This window comes from Nicotiana tabacum, chromosome 3, assembly GCF_000715075.1.
Source record: "Nicotiana tabacum cultivar K326 chromosome 3, ASM71507v2, whole genome shotgun sequence".
Classification (NCBI taxonomy): Eukaryota; Viridiplantae; Streptophyta; class Magnoliopsida; order Solanales; family Solanaceae; genus Nicotiana; species Nicotiana tabacum.
The window spans coordinates 44,907,580-44,926,295 of record NC_134082.1 but is presented as its reverse complement, the minus strand read 5'-3'; the positions used below and the strand labels follow the sequence as shown (position 1 = coordinate 44,926,295).

General features: G+C 36.5%; 2 protein-coding genes across 7 annotated transcripts; one reads left to right on the top strand and one right to left on the bottom strand.

The window, feature by feature from the left end:
* The first annotated feature begins 7,147 nt into the window (after positions 1 to 7,147).
* On the top strand, positions 7,148 to 7,666 carry LOC107798969 (uncharacterized). The gene has a single exon (XM_016622006.1). The coding sequence runs from the start codon at positions 7,148 to 7,150 to the stop codon at positions 7,664 to 7,666; it is 519 nt and encodes a 172-aa protein (XP_016477492.1).
* Positions 7,667 to 11,862: 4,196 nt separating this feature from the next.
* LOC107798971 (UDP-arabinose 4-epimerase 1-like) lies at positions 11,863 to 16,902 on the bottom strand. Of its 6 annotated transcripts, none has more exons than XM_016622014.2 (11): positions 16,848 to 16,902; positions 15,939 to 16,017; positions 15,396 to 15,520; positions 14,821 to 14,934; positions 14,568 to 14,675; positions 14,392 to 14,483; positions 13,625 to 13,766; positions 13,394 to 13,488; positions 12,809 to 12,938; positions 12,426 to 12,570; positions 11,863 to 12,339 (listed from the first exon to the last, which is right to left on the bottom strand). In XM_016622014.2, the coding sequence occupies exons 2-11, from the start codon at positions 15,997 to 15,999 to the stop codon at positions 12,101 to 12,103; spliced, it is 1,251 nt and encodes a 416-aa protein (XP_016477500.1). In that variant the 5' UTR covers positions 16,000 to 16,017; positions 16,848 to 16,902; the 3' UTR covers positions 11,863 to 12,100. The 6 variants fall into 6 exon arrangements, with proteins under 6 accessions (XP_016477500.1, XP_016477497.1, XP_016477495.1 ...); XM_016622011.2 differs by having other exon boundaries at positions 15,939 to 16,082; positions 16,848 to 16,871; XM_016622009.2 differs by lacking the exon at positions 16,848 to 16,902 and adding an exon at positions 16,551 to 16,841 and having other exon boundaries at positions 15,939 to 16,082.
* Positions 16,903 to 18,716: the final 1,814 nt, after the last annotated feature.

Here is an 18,716-nt window from a genome sequence, read left to right as displayed (position 1 = left end):
AAGGATCTTTCGGTCCTATTGCTGGACTTTTGCAGTCCTTTATTTAAAAGTTGGCTACATTTTCAATATTGGTTATCTATCTGAAGCTTAAAATTCAAAACTAATCTTCAGATAGACCTGATTTTGAAAAGGCAAGGAACACAAAAGTGGCCACCTGGTGTAAATAATTTGATCTTCCCAACTTGTAAGGTTGTTACATGATAAAAATAATTTGATTCATTTTCAAGGTGATGCAAGTATATTCAACAGCTCAAATTTTGTCACTATTTATGAGAACATAAATTAGCAGAACTAACAATTTGGTAATTTTGCTAGAATAGTGCCATAAAAATTCTATAAAATAATACGCATTTAATTTTGTGTTTTGAAACCTCAAATAGCTCCTTTTAATCTTTCTCGATTTGCATGCGCAGTCTGTGTCTTTTTCCGGAAGACTTTAGGTGAAAAATTGATTAAAATATGAATTCGTGCCTCAAAAATTCATTTGAGTTGACTTCGGTCAATGTTTCGAGCAAACGGATCCGGATTCATATTTTAACGGCCCGGATGGGTCCGTATTGTGATTTGGGACTTGAGCGTATGCCCGGAATCGAATTCAGAAGTCCCTAACTCGAATTATCACAATTTATTAAAAACTAGAAGCTTAAAGGTTTAAAGAATTAATAAGTTTAACCGTACTTTGACTTTGTTTCTACCAGATCCGGATTTCAGTTCCGGAACTTAGTATAAGTTCATTATTGTATTTATGACTTGTCTGCAAAATTTGGTGCAAAACGGAGTTGATTTGACGTGATTTGGACATCCGTTTGTTAAAATAAAAGTTCTTAAGCTTTATTGAAAATTTCATTCGTTTTGGTGTCTGATCCGTAGTTCTAGGTATTATTTTGGTGTTTTGATCGTGCGAGCGAGTTCGTATAATGTTTTTGGACTTGTGTGCATATTTGGTTTGGAGCCCCGAGGGCTCGGGTGAGTTTCGGATAGGCTACGGATGGTTTGAACTTAGAAAATTCTGGTTTCTTTAGCTTCCGTTGTCATCTGGTGCTTCCTTCTTCGTGATCGCGAAGATACTTCCCCGATCGTGAAAGGTAAATTGGGACTGGGGAAGAAGTGCTCTTCGTGAACGCGAGGAGATGGTCGCGGACGCGGAGCAATGGGGGGGTCTGCCCTTCGCGAACGCGCCCATCCCTTCGTGAACACGTAAGGTTATAGACTTGTGGGGTACTGGGTTGATATTCTTCGCGAACGCGGTCACTGGGTCGCGAACACCATGGCCAGGGAGAGAGTCATCGGAACGCGAGGGACATTTCGCGAACGCGAAGGCCAACTTGGTTGTTATGCATCGCGAACGCGTCAGGTCCTTTGCGAACGCGGTGAAGACCTGACGCACAGACCTTAAATATTTCAATATACGGGATTCACCCATTTTTCACCATCTTTCCATTAGAGCTCGGCCTAGAGACGATTTTGAAGAGGAAATTCATCACCATTCATAAGTTAGTATACTTTAACTCATTTTTTTCCATTTCTAACATCACTCACTAATTTCTAGCCTTAATCTTTGCTCTTCTATAGTAGAAAACTAGGGATTTAGGAAGGATTGTGGATTTTTACAAATTCGGGATTTAGACCTCAATTTGGGGTCAGATTTTATAATCTGGCTCGGGGGTGAATGGGTAAATAAGTTTTGGTCCGAATCTTGGGTTTTGGCCAAGCGAGCCCGGGGTTGACTTTTTTTGACTTCTTGGGGAAAGTGTATAAATCCTAACTCTATGTATTGTAGTTGATTATCTTAGCATTATTTGACGTTATCGAGTCGATTTTGGTTAGATACGATTGGTTTGGAGGAGGATTCTAGAATAAAGGCTCCTAGAGCTCTGAGTTGACTGCGAAGTGAGGTAAGTATCGTGGTTAATGACTTGAGGGATTAGGACTTGTTTACCTATTTGCTACGTATTTAAATGTGTGGGTACAACGTATATATGAGGTGGCGAGTACTTATGCGTTATTGTTGGGTTAAAGCATGCGGGTGAGATTTGTTTCCTTGTAGTTTATTGCCTTATTTAAATATGATATCCATGCTTACATTAGTTTATTACTTACTTGATCGTTCTTTCCGCATTTATGAACTATTTGTGATGGTTGAGTATTTTGAAAGTTGAGGTTTGGCATCTTGGAACCATTATTGATGTAAGATTTATTCTTGCTTATTTTATCTCCCAAATTTTCATATTCATTACTACATGGTAAGGGAGAGTGTTAAAACACGAAGGTTGATGTCGTGCCGTTTATTGCTGCATTTATTGATTAATACAAAGTGAGGAAGAGAGTGAAAGCATGAAGGAAGATGTCGTGCCGTATTTATCGTTTCATGGAGAGGTTGAGAGTAAAAGCACAAAGGGTGATATCGTGATATTATGTTTGTTTCATGTTGAGGTTGAGAGTAAAAGCACGATGGGTGATGTTGTGTCGTCTTTATACATTATATTTATCCGTTTTCATTGGTTAATGATTTATTTGATTATCTTATGTTGTCATTCCTGTTACATCTATCGTATCTTGTTCCTATTCGCATGTCCCCTCCCAATCGTACGTATTTAATACCTATTTTTGTAGTTATGTTGCACGTATATCTTCGTTTGTTCGGATTTAATTATGTGAGTATCTTGTCATAGCCTCGCCACTAGCTCGTCGAGTTTAGTCTCGATACTTACGGAGTACGTTGAGTCAGTTGTACTCATACTACACTCTGCACTTCTTGTGCAATTTTGGTACTGGTCTCAGCTATACGTGAGGTGCATCAGCTCGGATTAGCATATTTAGAGACTCGAGGTAGATCTACCGGCGTCCGCAGACCTTGAAGTCCCCTTCCTCTTCCCTCATTTACTGTTCATTTCATTCGAAACAATTTTATTTATTTCAATCTCTATTTGTAGAACCTCTAGAAGCTCGTGTACTTGTGATTCCAGATCTGAGTTGTACTTAGATATGATGGTTATTATGCCACTTCGTAGTTCATTTTAGTTTTATTTTCAGTTTAATTAGTTTTAATTATTTGAATTGTTTAAAAATTGACTTAAGAATTTCTCTATCGTTGGCTTGCCTAGCAAGTAAAATGTCAGGCGTCATCACGGTCTCGAAGGTAGAAATCTCGGGTCGCGACAATTTACAGCCTGGCTGGGGAGTTAACTATTGTTTTGTAGAATAGATCTTCTCAGAATCCAATGAAATTACATACATTAAGGGTGTGTTTGGTATGAAGGAAAATGTTTTCTATGGAAAATATTTTTCTAGAAAATATTTTCATAGAAATTGAGTGGTTTTATCACTTATTTTTCCTTGTTTGGTTGATTAGTGAAAACGTTTTTCCGAAATATTTTTTAGTGTTTGGTTAGAGAGTAGAAAATATTTTTTAGGAAAATAATTTTTTATGCTACTCTCCTCACCCCCCCCCCTTTCCCCAAGTCCCTATGTTTCCTGTGCTCTCCCCCCGCTCCTCGCTCCTGCCGCCCAAATACCCAACATTTTCATGACTCTATTTTCTTCAAGAATTTAATTATTATATAAAAATTCATACAAACCCAAAAGAACTAATATGCTACTTTACTTTTTTATGCAAAAACAACGTTGAAATTTGTGTTCCATAACAACAACAAAAAGTACTCTGTTTTTTGGTTGGAAAAGAAAGTACTATTTCTACAACATGAAAATAAAATACTCATTTTGTTGAAATGAAAGAAAACATTCATTTTGTTGAAATGAAAGAAAATACTCGTTTTGTTGAAATGAAAGAAATTACTTTTTTTTACATCATGAAAAGAAAATACTCTTTTGTTGCAATAAAAGAAATTACTTTTTACTACATCATTTTGTCGAAATGAAAGAAAATATTTTTTCTAGATGAAGAAGTACTTTTTTGTTAAAATGAAAAAAAAAAAAATTATATCGTGAAAAGAAAATACTTATTTATTGAAATGAAAAAATACTCTATCTATAACATGAAAATAAAGTATTATTAATAATATTTCTATTTAGAGTGGGGGTGGGGGTGTGAGGTTGGGTTGGTAGGGGTTGCTGGGGATGGGGAATGCGGGTAAGGTTGGCAAAGAGTTTTGAAAAAAGTTTTCCCTTCTCTTGATAGGAAAAATATTTTCTTCCAATTAGTTCATGAAAAAAATATTTTCCAAAAGCCAATCAAATATAGAAAACTTGGAAAATATTTTTTTCGAAAAATATTTCCTTCATACCAAACACACCCTAAGTAACTAACCAATCAATCGTAATGTCAAGGAATGAAAATAACAGAATGTACAAGAAAGTTGCAGTTTCTCCAAAGCAAAGTCATGGGAACAGGAAAAGGAAAAATGAAAAATTCAGTAGTGTGCAACATTGAATTATGTCTTCATAATTTGTAAAAAAATAAATAAATAAAAAAACTCTCTCAATGAATACCACCACCACCACCACTTCACCGCCGGAACCACCCGACATAAGCTCCATGCATTTCGATATACCAACGATAATCAATACAACCATAGACCCAAACTCCACAACTCCAAAATGCTCACTCACCTTTTCCCAGACACTGCTCAGTAGCAATCAATTCAGCCACCACTCAACCACATGCCATCAAACACATTCAAACCTAGACTTATCAGACGAATCCACCATACAAGACTTACAATACGACACCTTTATCCCAATCACCTTTGCAGATAAATCCAGATAATACACGCCTTGGAAATATTCAGTTATTGTCAAAGTATTTGGCCGGAAAGTAGGCCACCAAACACTTAAATCAAAACTCACATCACTATGGAAACCAACGGAGGATTTACCTCTTATTGACTTGGGCTGTGATTTCTTCCTTGTGAAATTCCAAAAAGAAGAAAATATGTTCACAGCCTTACATAATGGCCCATGGTTTATACTCAATCACTTTGTTTCTGTTCGTAAATGGGAACCCAAATTCATAGTCTCTAACACTCAATTAACCTATACAGCTATTTGGTTAAGACTCCCTGAACTCCCTACTGAGTTTTACGACCTGGAAATATTGCAGTGAGTAGGAGAAAAAATTGGAACACTACTCAAAGTGGATACCTGCACCTCAGCAACCACACGTGGTCGTTATGCAAGAATTTGCATAGAAGCACCCTTAGAAATGCCTCTCAAAACCCATGTCTACATTGGATCACCCAAGCAACACCTTATATACGAAGGTGTTAATATGTTATGCACTACTTGTGGCAAACTTGGACACACAAAGTCCCTCTGTTTATCCACCTTTTCACACACACCTACGACTCCCACCACCATACATACACCACTACCCCATCAACCTTCCTCCTCACAAACATCACCTCTTAATACCTCATCACCAATAGCTCTCCAATCCACATCACATATCCTACTTCCACAAACGCAAACAGATGTTTCTGAATGGAAAACAGTAAACTTTCCCTCCAAGAATCGTTCGAAAGGAAAATCATCAACTTACCAAACTAGCCAATCACAAGAAACAGCCATTGGCGGTGCCGGACCCACAGGTAAGTCTTCTAATCCTAATACACTTAATAACACTAATGGGAAAAACTTAGGCCTAAAAAACCTAATTACTACAACCTTTACAAACAATTATCCTAAGCTTTTTAATAAAGATAATCTAATTATGCTTAATGATATTTCTAACTTGAATCAACCGGATACTCATTCTGGGCCACAACAAGAGGCCTAAAACACTACACACACGGCCACACCTCCACAACCCACTATAGGCCAACCTCTACATTCAGTAGCCCACAATGCTGACTCATCCACCATCTTTCAACAAAGCACAGAAGAAAGACACGTGGCACACACTGCCACTCAAGATACATGCATGGACCCCCCCTCAGACTATAGGCAATCAAGTGCTCGCCTATGTTACGGCAACCTGCCAAACTCCAGCATCTCACAAAAGCCCAATACCCTCATTCCCTACCCAATTAGCTAAACATTCAACTGACAAAGCCCAACACCCTATACAAGTAACCGGCTCCAATACTACACATGAAATCACCTACAAACCTCCCTTATCAAATCAACCGGCCACTACAACCACTAAAAAATCAAACACCACTAAACCACAATTATCACCCTCCAAACCCAACACATATACTCATAACCCTCCATCACAAAATACAACACATTCTAATGAACCACTCACCCCACAACTTCCAACACAGGAACACGCTCCTTCACCAATACAACTATGCTCCAACACCCTATCTTCCTCAACACCATCACCATGCAATCACCACAGGATCTCCCTCCACAACCAACTCCCATTTACATCACGTAATACCCACCAACTCAAGCATACCCACAGTCTTGGTTGGAAATGAGCATGCAGGAACATGCACTGACCTTTACGATGGAGATAGACAATCAAGATGTCATTATAATGATACAAAATCCAACAGACATAGCTCAGATTGTCAAAGAAGGGATGCGGATGGGAGTAACCCTCTACAACCAGTTCAACTGGGCCATGCATCATCCTTCAGCTCTTTATCAACAACATCTAACTCCACAGACACCATTCCCACTACCCATGTTCTCACATCCAACACCCATAACGACCAATATAGACCTACCCTTTTATCCACCACAACAACCTCCACAAACATTTGTACCTTGGATCCAACCTCGCACATCAATCACCCCCATAATACCCCTCCATGCACAAGCCTCTCCATACCAACCCCTAACTCCTCCCCCCAGTCCACTACCACCTTCCAGTCCATTGCAAAACGAACTCGACGAAATAGCAAGCTTGGAAGTGGCAGCAACTATGGCAGAAATAAGAGAGACTCTACCTATTCTGAGCTACCTCAATGGGAACAAGACCTACATCCTCAAAGAACAGTACGAAAGAAAGGTCATCATAACATGTCCCCCAGAGCTCCAAAGTGTTTCAATCAACATACGCCCACCAAGGAACCCAGAAGTGGGGAAGTTCGCTATAGTCCTGATCCAGCACTAAGGAACACATCCAACGATGGAGAGGGAGACTCCACCCAACCCAACCATTAATCAATCCATGCAGTTTGTCATATGGAATTGTCGTGGGGCTTAGTCACCGGAATTTAGAAGAAACTTTAGATCAATGCTCAACTATCACAAGTCATCTATAGTTGCATTGCTAGAAACACACATGCAAGATCATGCATACCTTAAAGATGAGTTTGGCTTCTCCAACTTGGCGCAGTCACCTGCCCAAGGAATCTCTGGAGGAATTGCACTACTGTGGAAGGAGAAGGACATTAAACTTGAACAAGTGGCAGTTACCAATCAAGAGATTCACTCCATTGTCCAGGTACATCCTAATACTAGCACTTGGTTACTATCTATTGTTTATGCGAAAAATGACCTCCATGCACGTTCTATACTGTGGGATAATCTTCGTTCTATATATGATCAAATTAAATTGCCTTGGTTAATCGGAGGGGATTTTAATGAAATTACTGCCTCTAATGAAAAATATGGAGGCCTTAGTATTAATAATAATCGTACTGACCATTTTATAAAATGTATTAACTATTGTAATCTTGTGGACCTTGGTTATACGGGTAGTAAGTACACTTGGTCGAATAATCAACGATTAGCTAATAGAATACTTGAATGATTAGATAGATGTTTAGCTAACTATGAATGGCTAAAATTATACCCAGAGGCTTCAGTATTTCATTTACCTAGAACCCATTCGGACCATAGTCCATTACTGTTAACCTTAAAAAAGAATAATAGTCCCCAGGATAAAATTTTCAGGTTTGAAACAATTTGGACTACTCATCCGAAATTTATCTCCATAATCACACAAAACTGGACCCCTAACAAACCTACATTACAAGCTATTAAAGATTTTCAAGAGAATATTACTGAATGGAATAAAAATATATTTGGGAATATTTTTAAGAAAAAGAATACCTTGCTTGCAAGGCTTACAGGAATTCAAAAATCACCTAGGTATCCGACTAGTCACTTCCTTCAAAATCTTGAAAAAGATCTCATTGATCAATTCAATGGCATACTCAAACTGGAAGAAGAATTTTGGAAATTAAAGTCAAGGATTAATTGGCTTCAAAATGGAGATGCCAACACTAAGTTCTTTCATCTAACAACTCTCCAAAGACGTAGACGAAACCGTATAACTGCTCTAAAAGACTCCGTTGGGAATTGGTTATTAGACCAACCAGCTATCAATGAATCTATTCAAAATTACTACCATAATCTTTTTACTACTACTACACACACACCACCCCCTACCACGACAAGATATGAATTCCCAAAATTCTAATTACTGCTTAACAATCGACCAACAACTTACAGAAGTCAATATTACTGATGCGCTACAGTCATTCGAACCTCCTAAAGTTCCAGGACCGGATGGATTACACCCGTACTTCTATCAAAAATACTGGGCCCAAGTTAAATCACAAGTTATCGGCTTTTGCAAAGATATTTTTAATACCAAACAAATCCCACAAGAACTCAACAAAACCTACCTTTGTCTAATTCCTAAAACTAAACAACCATCTCAAATAACTCAATATAGACCAATCAGTCTTTGCAACACTCTCTATAAATTAATCACTAAAATTATAGTCAAACGAATAAAACCTTTACTAATGACCATAATCATCCCTGAACAATCAACATTCCTTCCTAATCGAAGAGCTTCTAATAACGCAATTATAGTGCAAGAAATTATGCATTATTTTAAAAATAAAAAAGGTAAGCAGTCTGCTTTCTTGCTCAAATTAGACTTGGAAAAAACCTTTGATAAATTAGACTGGGGCTTTATTCATGACACCCTTCATTATTTTAAATTCCCACCAACCTTAATAAAACTAATTATGTCATGCATCACTACCACTATAATCTCCATCTTAATCAATGGACAACCAACTCAGTTTTTCTCACCTACAAAAGGCATACGCCAAGGTGACCCTTTATCTCCATATATCTTTATATTTTGTATGGAAATGTTAACTAGGAAAATACATATAGAGGTAGATTGCCTTAGATGGCATCCTATAAAAATTTCAAACTAGGGCCTCCCTTATCACACTTACTATTTGCTGATGACATAACCATCACTTCGAAATTAACTACTAAGAGCATGAACTCCATAATAGATATCCTTAATCTCCTAACCACTCTGTCCGACTTGACTATTAATTTTAATAAATCAAAAAATTTCTTCACTAAAAACATTACAAACGAAGCTCGAGACAGTGTTACACATTTATTTAATATGAGGGAAGGTCAAAATTTTGGGTACCTTGGTTACCATATTTTTAACACAAAACAAACACCAACTCATTTCCAATATTTACTGGACAATTTTAAAAATAAACTTTCAGGCTGGAAAGCAAACTTTCTCACAATGGTAGGACGCACTGCGTTAATCAACGCAGCACTAAATTGCCTGCCTAATCATGTCATGCAACTCATTAAAATACCCACTAATATTATTACGAAACTCGAACGTTACCAAAGGAATTTCCTGTGGGGCACTACACCACAAAAATGCAAATTGCACCTTATCAAATGGGCAACTGTCCAACTACCTAAGGCACAAGGAGAACTAGGTATACAAAACCTGCACCATAAAAACAATGCCTTACTAGGATCCCTGGCATGGCGACTTTTCCAATCTCCATCCTCCTACTGGGCCAAAGTAATCCTATCAAAATACAACACACACACTAACTCCAGAACTATATCCTCGAATTGGAAAGCAATAATCCTTGGCTGATCCTCTTGTCAACTGGGCATACGGTGGCATCCAGCAAACGGCAACCGCATTAGTTTCTGGAATGACCCATGGCTAGGAACCAATCTCACCCTTAGAAATTCAATTATAGGGCCTCTACCACAACAACATCAAATGGCATCACTTGCCACTTACTTAAATAATAACACTATTAATATTAGTTCAATTTCTTTCGAAATTCCACCTAATATACTCATACTACTTAAGAGTTACTATATGCCTCCCATCACAAATAAAACTACATGTGACCAAATTTATTGGGGACTTACTAGTAGAGAGTCATTTACAGTTAAATCACTTTACAAACAATTAGATGCAAATGTAAATTCACCTTCCTTCCAGTGGATATGGAAACTAAATATACCGACAAAAATCAAACACTTCCTATGGCTTATGACCCATCACCGTCTGCCTACCCTTAGTTATCTACATAACATCCAAGTTGCTCCAAATGCCTTATGCCCAATATGTCATACACAAGAAGAAACTATCAACCATTTATTTTTCCTATGCATACACACAAAAAATATTTGGGACAGCCTGTCCATTAACCTATCCAATATTAACCTAGATAGATCACACGACAATATCCCACATCCACTGTCACAACTCCTAAAGCAAAACCCTAATCCTACACAACAACTCCCATCGAACATACTAATTCCCTTTACTCTTTGGAATTTATGAAAAAATAGGAATCGAACTATTTTTTATGGTAAATATATTCCACCAAACCCCGCTCACATATTAAGTCAAGCTGCAGAATTCTTCTATTTAGGCATAACCCCCAAACAAACAACTAAGGCTCAATCACACATGCATGTCAAATGGCATCCCCCCACCAACCCTTCATTTAAACTTAACTCGGATGGAGCTTGTCCCACGGAAAATAATAAATATGGTTTTGGAGGAATTATACGAGACCACTCAGGGAATTGGTTATTTAGGTTCCCGTCCAATGGGAAGCATCTTATACATGGAACTCACTGCACTACAGGAAGGACTAAATTTGCCCTCCAATATAAATACACTCCGCTGGAAATTAATGTCGACTCAACAGAGGTAATTTCAGCACTTCTCCTCAATAATTACCACTACTCGTCTTTAATCAATGAATGCAGGTACCTACTACATCAACTGGGTAGCCCTCGTGTGACACATGTCTACAGGGAGCAGAATCAAGTGGTAGATTTATTAGTCAAACACGGAACAACTATCCCCATGCAACATCCATGTACCACTCTTTTGGAACACCACTTTTTGCTAGGGATCAATACATGGAAGATCAATGTGGCACACTCTACACACGTCCCAAAACTGATCCTAAGCTTTTGGGACATGCTTCTTTTTGTTTACATATGCTGCCACAAACTATGCCTCTAGATAGCATGGGTAACCAACGATGTTTTTGTATTGATGTACCTTAGAATGCTCCTTGTACTACTACTTAATTTATAAATGTATGCTTTTTTTGACCAAAAAAAAAGTCATGGGAACAGGTCTTCTAGGAGTATATCAACAACAAAAGCGACATTCCTAGTGTGAGTGGAGTCCAGGGAGGGTAGTATGCATGCAAAGCTTACCCTTACGTTGTGTGAGGTAGAGAGGTTTCTGATAGACCCTTGGCTCAAGAAAAATATTTTAAAAAATACAAGAGTAAAAAAGTTAAGATGAAAATACTAAAGAAAAGAAAAATATTAACAGCAAAATTAGTAAAGATACCCAGAATAAAAGAAATATCAGTAGTAATAAAGTTGAAGAATAAGATAATCATAGAATAATAATTATAATAACGATAAGGAGAAGATGGAACAGATAAGGTATTCTAAACTAGAATCATGCTCTTCCATAGAAAAAAGAGAAATCGCTCGACTACTTACTAATCTTCTACCCAAATCCTCGACCTCCAAGCTCTTCTATCTAAGGTCGTGTCCTCAGTGAGTTGAAGAGTCTTCAGGGAGTAAATTCTAAGCATTAGTTTAATTTTTACATAAGATGGGAGAAAAGAGAAACAAATCCATAGGGAGGAGGCAGATGGAAGCTACACCTGAATGGAAACTATCATTGATTTGAAATATCCCTTTCACTAAATACACATAACAATGGGTAAATAGGCAGCTGCCTAATTGCTATATAATTCCATCTAGCTAAAAGACTAAACATCGAACCCCTCTTGGCCTCGAAAACTGTACTCTATGGATACTAATAACTCGACGATAAGTTACACTGTGACATGGGGTTCAGGTCAGTCTTCTACAACGATAAGTTGATGAAGCATTATCAGGATGTCGCCAAGGATGAAACATAACCATTACGGTGTGATTTCTGCCATCTCCATGCGACCTGCAAACTCTCTTGAAGATCAATGTATTTGGCTGTCCAGTTCAGTTCATTTCTAATCTTAGTTGGATCACTGTACACTTCTGCATAATCACCAGGCCTACGCGGAAGAAAGTCAACTTTGATAGGTACCCCAGTAGCAGCTTTACAAGCCTCCACAAATTCCTTCACTGATCTACCTGTTTTCGGAAACAAGAGGGGAGACTGAGACCTCGAGATCATTTCGAGCAAACCAAATTCGACTATGTAGAACAGAGTGCATTACCTCTTCCTGTTCCAACATTGTAGATCCCAACTTTCCCTGGCCTTGCCTTCTCAAGAGCTTTAACATGAGCATCAACCAGATCGGTCACGTCTATATAATCCCTTATGCATGTACCATCTGGTGTCTTATAGTCTGTTCCTCTAACCTGCATGACAAAGAACTCCGGCTCAGTGCCAATGGCTTATTAACAAAAATCATGTCACATGATACAAAGGTCCACTTTCCCCACTCCATATCAAGACTCTTTACCCTTATGCATAGAGCAGTCTTATCTCTCTCATTTGATTGTTATTGCAAATAAATTAGCAACCAGGCAAAATTTTGCCTGACATTACAAAACATATTCAATAATACAAATATGCAGACAGCAAATATTTACTGACCTTAAGCCCAGGTATGATCCCACGAGCTGCATCAAAACAAGCACCAGATATCCGGCCATGTTCACGAAGTTCAGGCCGGGGAGCTTCTCCTAGTCTTCCATCTGGATCAGAACCAATCACGTTGAAATATCTGAATTTTGAGAAACCGATGTAAGCATTAGTTTGAGCAATACAATGCGCTATACATAACAATTCAAGAACAAAAATTGGTCAAAGAAGCACAAGCTTGTAGTTACTTGGTAAATAACAATGAAAAAGCAGTGCACAACAACTGAAAAGATCTTCCATAAGTTACTTAGCAACATCAGTTATAGGACTTGCAATAACAGGAAACTAAAATAGTCTCATCTAGACATGCCGATTACAAGATAAATGGCCAAAAACATCAACAAACTGCATAGACATAATAATGAGGTGCTAGAGTTCATGAACAAACAAGTGAAAGGACAAATAGAAAGAAATAACCAAAACCACAAAACAGAAATAGAAGAAAAAAGTGAGGAGAAACACTGTTAAGGATCACTTAGCAAGCGTGAAAAACACATAAACTAAACGCAAAGGAGTATAAGGTAAGAAAAAGTCAACCTCAGAATCATGACAGCCATGTTTGAGTTCTTATGAAAATCCAGAATGATATCCTCCGCCATTTTCTTTGCTTTTCCATATGGATTAATAGGGAGCTGCAATTTGAGAGAAGAGGCACAGCTGTTTCACAATAAGCTCCCAACATACAAATGGTGGATCTCTCCACATTGAATTAAACATCATTCAAATGCTTCTAGCCTAATACATGCGTAAGCCCTTTAAAACACTCACCTGTGGAGTTCCTTCTGTAATGGGCATCTTTTCAGGCTCTCCATAGGTTGCACATGTACTAGAGTAAATTAAAGTTGACACTCCATGAGTTGCCATTGCTTCTAATACAGTGAGGGTATTTGAAGTGATATTGTGATAATATCTGATTAACACATGAAGCAGCACACAAATATAAGTGAAGGGAAAAGCCAATGCAATATTGCCATAACAATAATGTTCCCAAACATAGAATAACATCATGGTTGATAGTTAATATAAAGTAAATCTTTCAAATGGAAAATTAATACACTAAATTTGATGTAAAACAGGCATTCAGTCAATTTGAAATAACATGACAATCCATTTTCAGGTACCATGTAGAGAAAGAAAGATCACAGTTTTTTTTTTAAATATCCACTTTTAGATAAAAGTGCATAACTTGCCAAAGCACTGGTGGAAGAGTTAGCTCCAATGTAATTTACCCAAAAGCGAAAATTTAGTGTCTTTGTTTGGGAGAAATGCTTCTTTAGAAGCGCTGATATTCTAGCTTATAATATTCTTAATTCGCGAACAATAATGTCACAAAAATTATGATATATATACATACTTGATCTTTTCGGGAGTCCTTTTCATTACTTTCTGTTTTCTTTTTCTTTTAAAAGAAAAAGGGATAGAGAAGAATTTATTGATCAATGTTACAGTTTAAAAAATTCAACTCTTTTCCTCTCAAATCATGCAGCCCGAGTATATATACATATGCCAAAATTTCAAAGAAACTGAATACTTACTTGAGAGGATCAAGGGTGCTCTCGCCAACATATGCTACAGCTGCAAAATGCATGACCGCATCAAATGCATTTTGGGAGAATATCTTGTGCACCTGCAGATATTAATCACAGGAATAAGTAGAATGGCAATAACAAACAACTTAAGTACCAAAAGAGAGCTGAGAGCTGCAGTCTACCGATTTTGCATCCCCTAAGTCAGCATATATGAACCGAAGCCTGCCAGGTTCAGGAAATAGTTCTTGTAGAATCCTAATAGCGCCTAGGTTTCCTCGTGAAAGGTTGTCCTGTTAAAATCAGTAAATCATATTTCCTATGATGTCCCGTGCAAATATTCACACTCAAGAGTTGATTAATTCGAAAGTAAAATGAAAGAGTTGTCTAAGGTTGATTATGAAAGGACCTATTCAAAACTTCAAGTGGAGAAATTACCACTACGGTCACCCGGTAAGATTCTTTCAGAAGACGCAATGCTGCATGGGAGCCAATATAGCCAGCACCTCCAGTGACTAAGACATGAGTGACACCTGGTTCATGCCGAGAGAACTGAGGAGAAACAGGCAACAAGAGAAACAACCATGGTGAGCAGCAAGCTCAAATATTAATAAATAACAAAAAGGCTACATTTGTTTGTTATAAACTTGCAATACAATCTTCTTCAATACTCATTAAAAATAGAAGAGTCTGCAAAATCAGAACATGTACATATTTCCCCTTTCTTACTCTTAGCAGGAGATTACATTTAGAAGAAGCACTATTTTAGATGTCAACAAGAAAATAGAGAACTAAACACTGTCAAAGATGAAGTAGAAAGACACATAATAAGGGCAAATTTTGGAAGATGTTAGTTAAGGTTTTTCTATTTCTTGAAGAAATGCCACATGAGTATTGTGACTCTTAATTCTCATTGAAAAATTATAAATGCACTAACAACAAAGGTAAACATATTACCTCTTACTAGAGATTATTAACATGGGAATAAATAAAGAAAAGGATCAGGGACTTACTACACTTGGGGTATTAAAACTTGGGGACTGCTTGAGCATAAGAATGCATAGTGCTGTCAACATAGCAGCCATAAGAATTTTACCCACATAATTGCTCTTCTTCTTTGGATCTGCATAATCCATTCCTACAACCAATACATAAAGTTGTTTAGACCCAATAAAAGGTGCTGTGTTTTTTTATAACATAAACACTTGACACATTGACAAACAACCATCAGAAGCATGAATATAAAGATCAAAACACCCACTCATTTTGACTGCCACAAACAGAAATGTCTATTTAGGTGCTAATCAAATTGAAATTCTCTCCATAAAAAAAATTCAGGAAATAAAAGGCAGCTGCTAGGGCTTTGGTCTAGTGGTAAGAGCGCAACTTCTGATGTGCAGGTTAGACGCATGTCACGAGTTCGAACATTGCGGCAGACAAGGGTAGAGGGCAGGTCCATTAACCTCCGAGTTCGAATGTGCACCACTCGGGGATTACTTGGTTATCAAAGAAAGGCACAATAACAAGCAAAATTAACAGACAATTTAAGAGCTCACCTCCTAAAGGCATAGATCTATTAGACCTTGGCTGACTTCTTGTTCTGCCTAAGTTTTGCATTGCAGAAGCTCTTCAATGCTACAAAGCAAATAATCGAATCGGTATAAATCAAGTAAAAACCCTTCTCCTCTTCTTTAGAATTTCTGTCAATATGCAGCAACAGATAGTAAAACTGCAGTCTTGGGGCTATGATCAGTAAAAACTGAAAGTTGGACTGCTGACAAATTGGTGAAACAATAGGTAAAAAAAACGTAGAGAAGGAAAATTAACAACTGGGACCCTATCTTAAAAATATGTTACATAATTATTCACATCCTCGGCAAAAAATCTTGATATCAATCCCCAACAAAGACCAACCAGAAAAGGCAAGTTTCTAATTTGGAATACTCTACCAGCAGAAAATTAAAAAAATGCCAAGAAACTGAAAGACACCAATCAAAATTAACCCCAGAATACCCAACAAAGGACGGGAAAAATTTAAACCTCGAGATTGTTATTTAGAATCTACTCAGCACCAATTAAAATTAATAAAGAGAAAAAGGGGAACACCAAAAAAACCAGCATAAACAGAAGATAAAATGTAATGTACAAACATATGATCAAAATGCAACCTTCAGATTAAACTAGAGAATGGATAAAAGTAAAAATTGCCAGTTTCAGCTTTTTTATATGGCGCAAGAATTAGGGGGGAGGGGACGGTGGGGGAGTAGGTTTGAATGAAATAAGGAGATCTGTGAGAAGAAAAGGCCAATAGAAAGTGACGCACTACTTGAACATATAGTCTGAAGAACCGACGATGACTTCAATTCTCGGAACCAAATTAAAACAAATTCAACAAATGCTATCTATTTTTTTGAATAGAAGGCAATGATGATTTCACTGTATCAGAAAGATAGAGAGAAACGTACGAAGAGGAGGAAGAAGAAGAAGAGGAAAAGCAGTGGTGCTTAATGCTTTCCTGCCTGTACCTTTATTTTAATTTGTTTAATTTCCAAATGCAGTAGAATTCTGTTACAGAAAACGTGAAAAAATTGCTCGGGTTCCCTTTAATTTAATTTGTTTAATTTTTCTCATTGCTTATTACTTCCTCCTGACTTATTATTTGATGAGTCAAACAATTTTTTTGATTAATATAATTTTATCAATTTATTTAAGTATACTAAATTGTTAGATATTGACTTACAGTACATTATTATTGTACATCTTATTTTGAAGAATTTATATTGAAAATACTAGTGTATATAATTTATTAGCTACGAGGTTAATCAAATTTGTATTTAGACACAAACGTGATATACGTGAAAAATTACAAATAAGTTTAATATTAAGTAGAGTAAATTTTACTTTATCCCCTTAACCTTTAAAATCTAGGAAATAATACCCTCTTCATCTTTTAAATGGGCATGACAACCTCTTATGTAACATTTTCCGGTGAGAAAAATATTTGTGGCGACTTTAATCACCATAAAATCCATGGTTTTTTGTAGTGTGCATTGCTAGAGAAATGAAATGAACATAATAATATATCAAGGATTGGATAATATCCTTTTTCAACATTTTGCAAATTGTTTCAGCCTTAAATAATACTAACATTGTGATGAATAAATCAAGACAAAGGCTTGGGCAAACTTCACATGACAGATTTTTCCAAACACTATTAAAAATGAGTTAATTACCTCAGCATATAATTGTGGAGGCAACCCAATTTGTAGTTGCTTCTTAACCAAATTTTTATCTTAGTTTCAACTTATCATTTTTAAAATTTTGGATTAAAAAAACTTTTAAGAAAAAAAGAAAAAGACGGTAATATTTTTTTCTCACCAAAAAATGTTGCATAAGAGCGTTGTGTTTTCTATTCAAAAGGTAAAGGGGATAAGTATTATTATTCTATCCTTTAAAGGTTAAAGGGGTAAAGTGAGATCCGTTCTATTAAAAAAATTTAAAAGTCGAACTCACTAAAAATATAAATTTTGGATTTGTTTTTGACCAAAAATTAAATTTTTTATCCTGGTACTTCAAATTCCTTCACATAAATTGCAATAAAGGAAGTAATGTTTATTTATTTATTCTTTATTCAATTAGCGGGGAGTAAGTGGGTAACTAATATCTACAAGGCAGTAGTAAAATTTAAGCTCCTTAAAACTATAGTCTATAAAATAGTAACTGTAATAAATAAATACAAAGAAAAATGGCTTCCCTAGATAACCGAGAAAAGTTAGTTTTTTACGAATATATTTTTAAAATATATTCTTGAAGAATGAATAGTAAAATATCATTTGGACGATTTATATAACATGATATGAAAATAGAATAATTGTGTCGTAGGTGGTATTGTAAAATAACATGGTTAAGGCGGAGAATGCGGGAAATGGAAAAGGGAGAGTAGACAGAGGGTTCTTTATTTCATCAATTCCTTGACAGAGAGTACAGTAATGCCTCCAGCAGAAGAAGACATCTCTCTTTGTTAGATTCCAGCGACAGTCCCCCTATCTTGGATTTTAGTACCATCTTAATAGCCACGTGTCTCTATTCATCTTTCACTGTGTCAGTCACATTTATGCTTTTAACTTTTTGGTCTCTTTTCTGTTTTCTTGTTCTTTGCTTTCTATCCTAAGTTTATTTTGCTTGGTACGTTTTCACTCATTACTCATATTAATTAATATATATTTTATTAAATTTAAAAAAATAATTTTAAAAAAATAATAAATATCGTAGGTATAACAGAAATTTTTTTTTATCTTCTCTTAATATATATAAAATGACAAGTAAAAATAAAA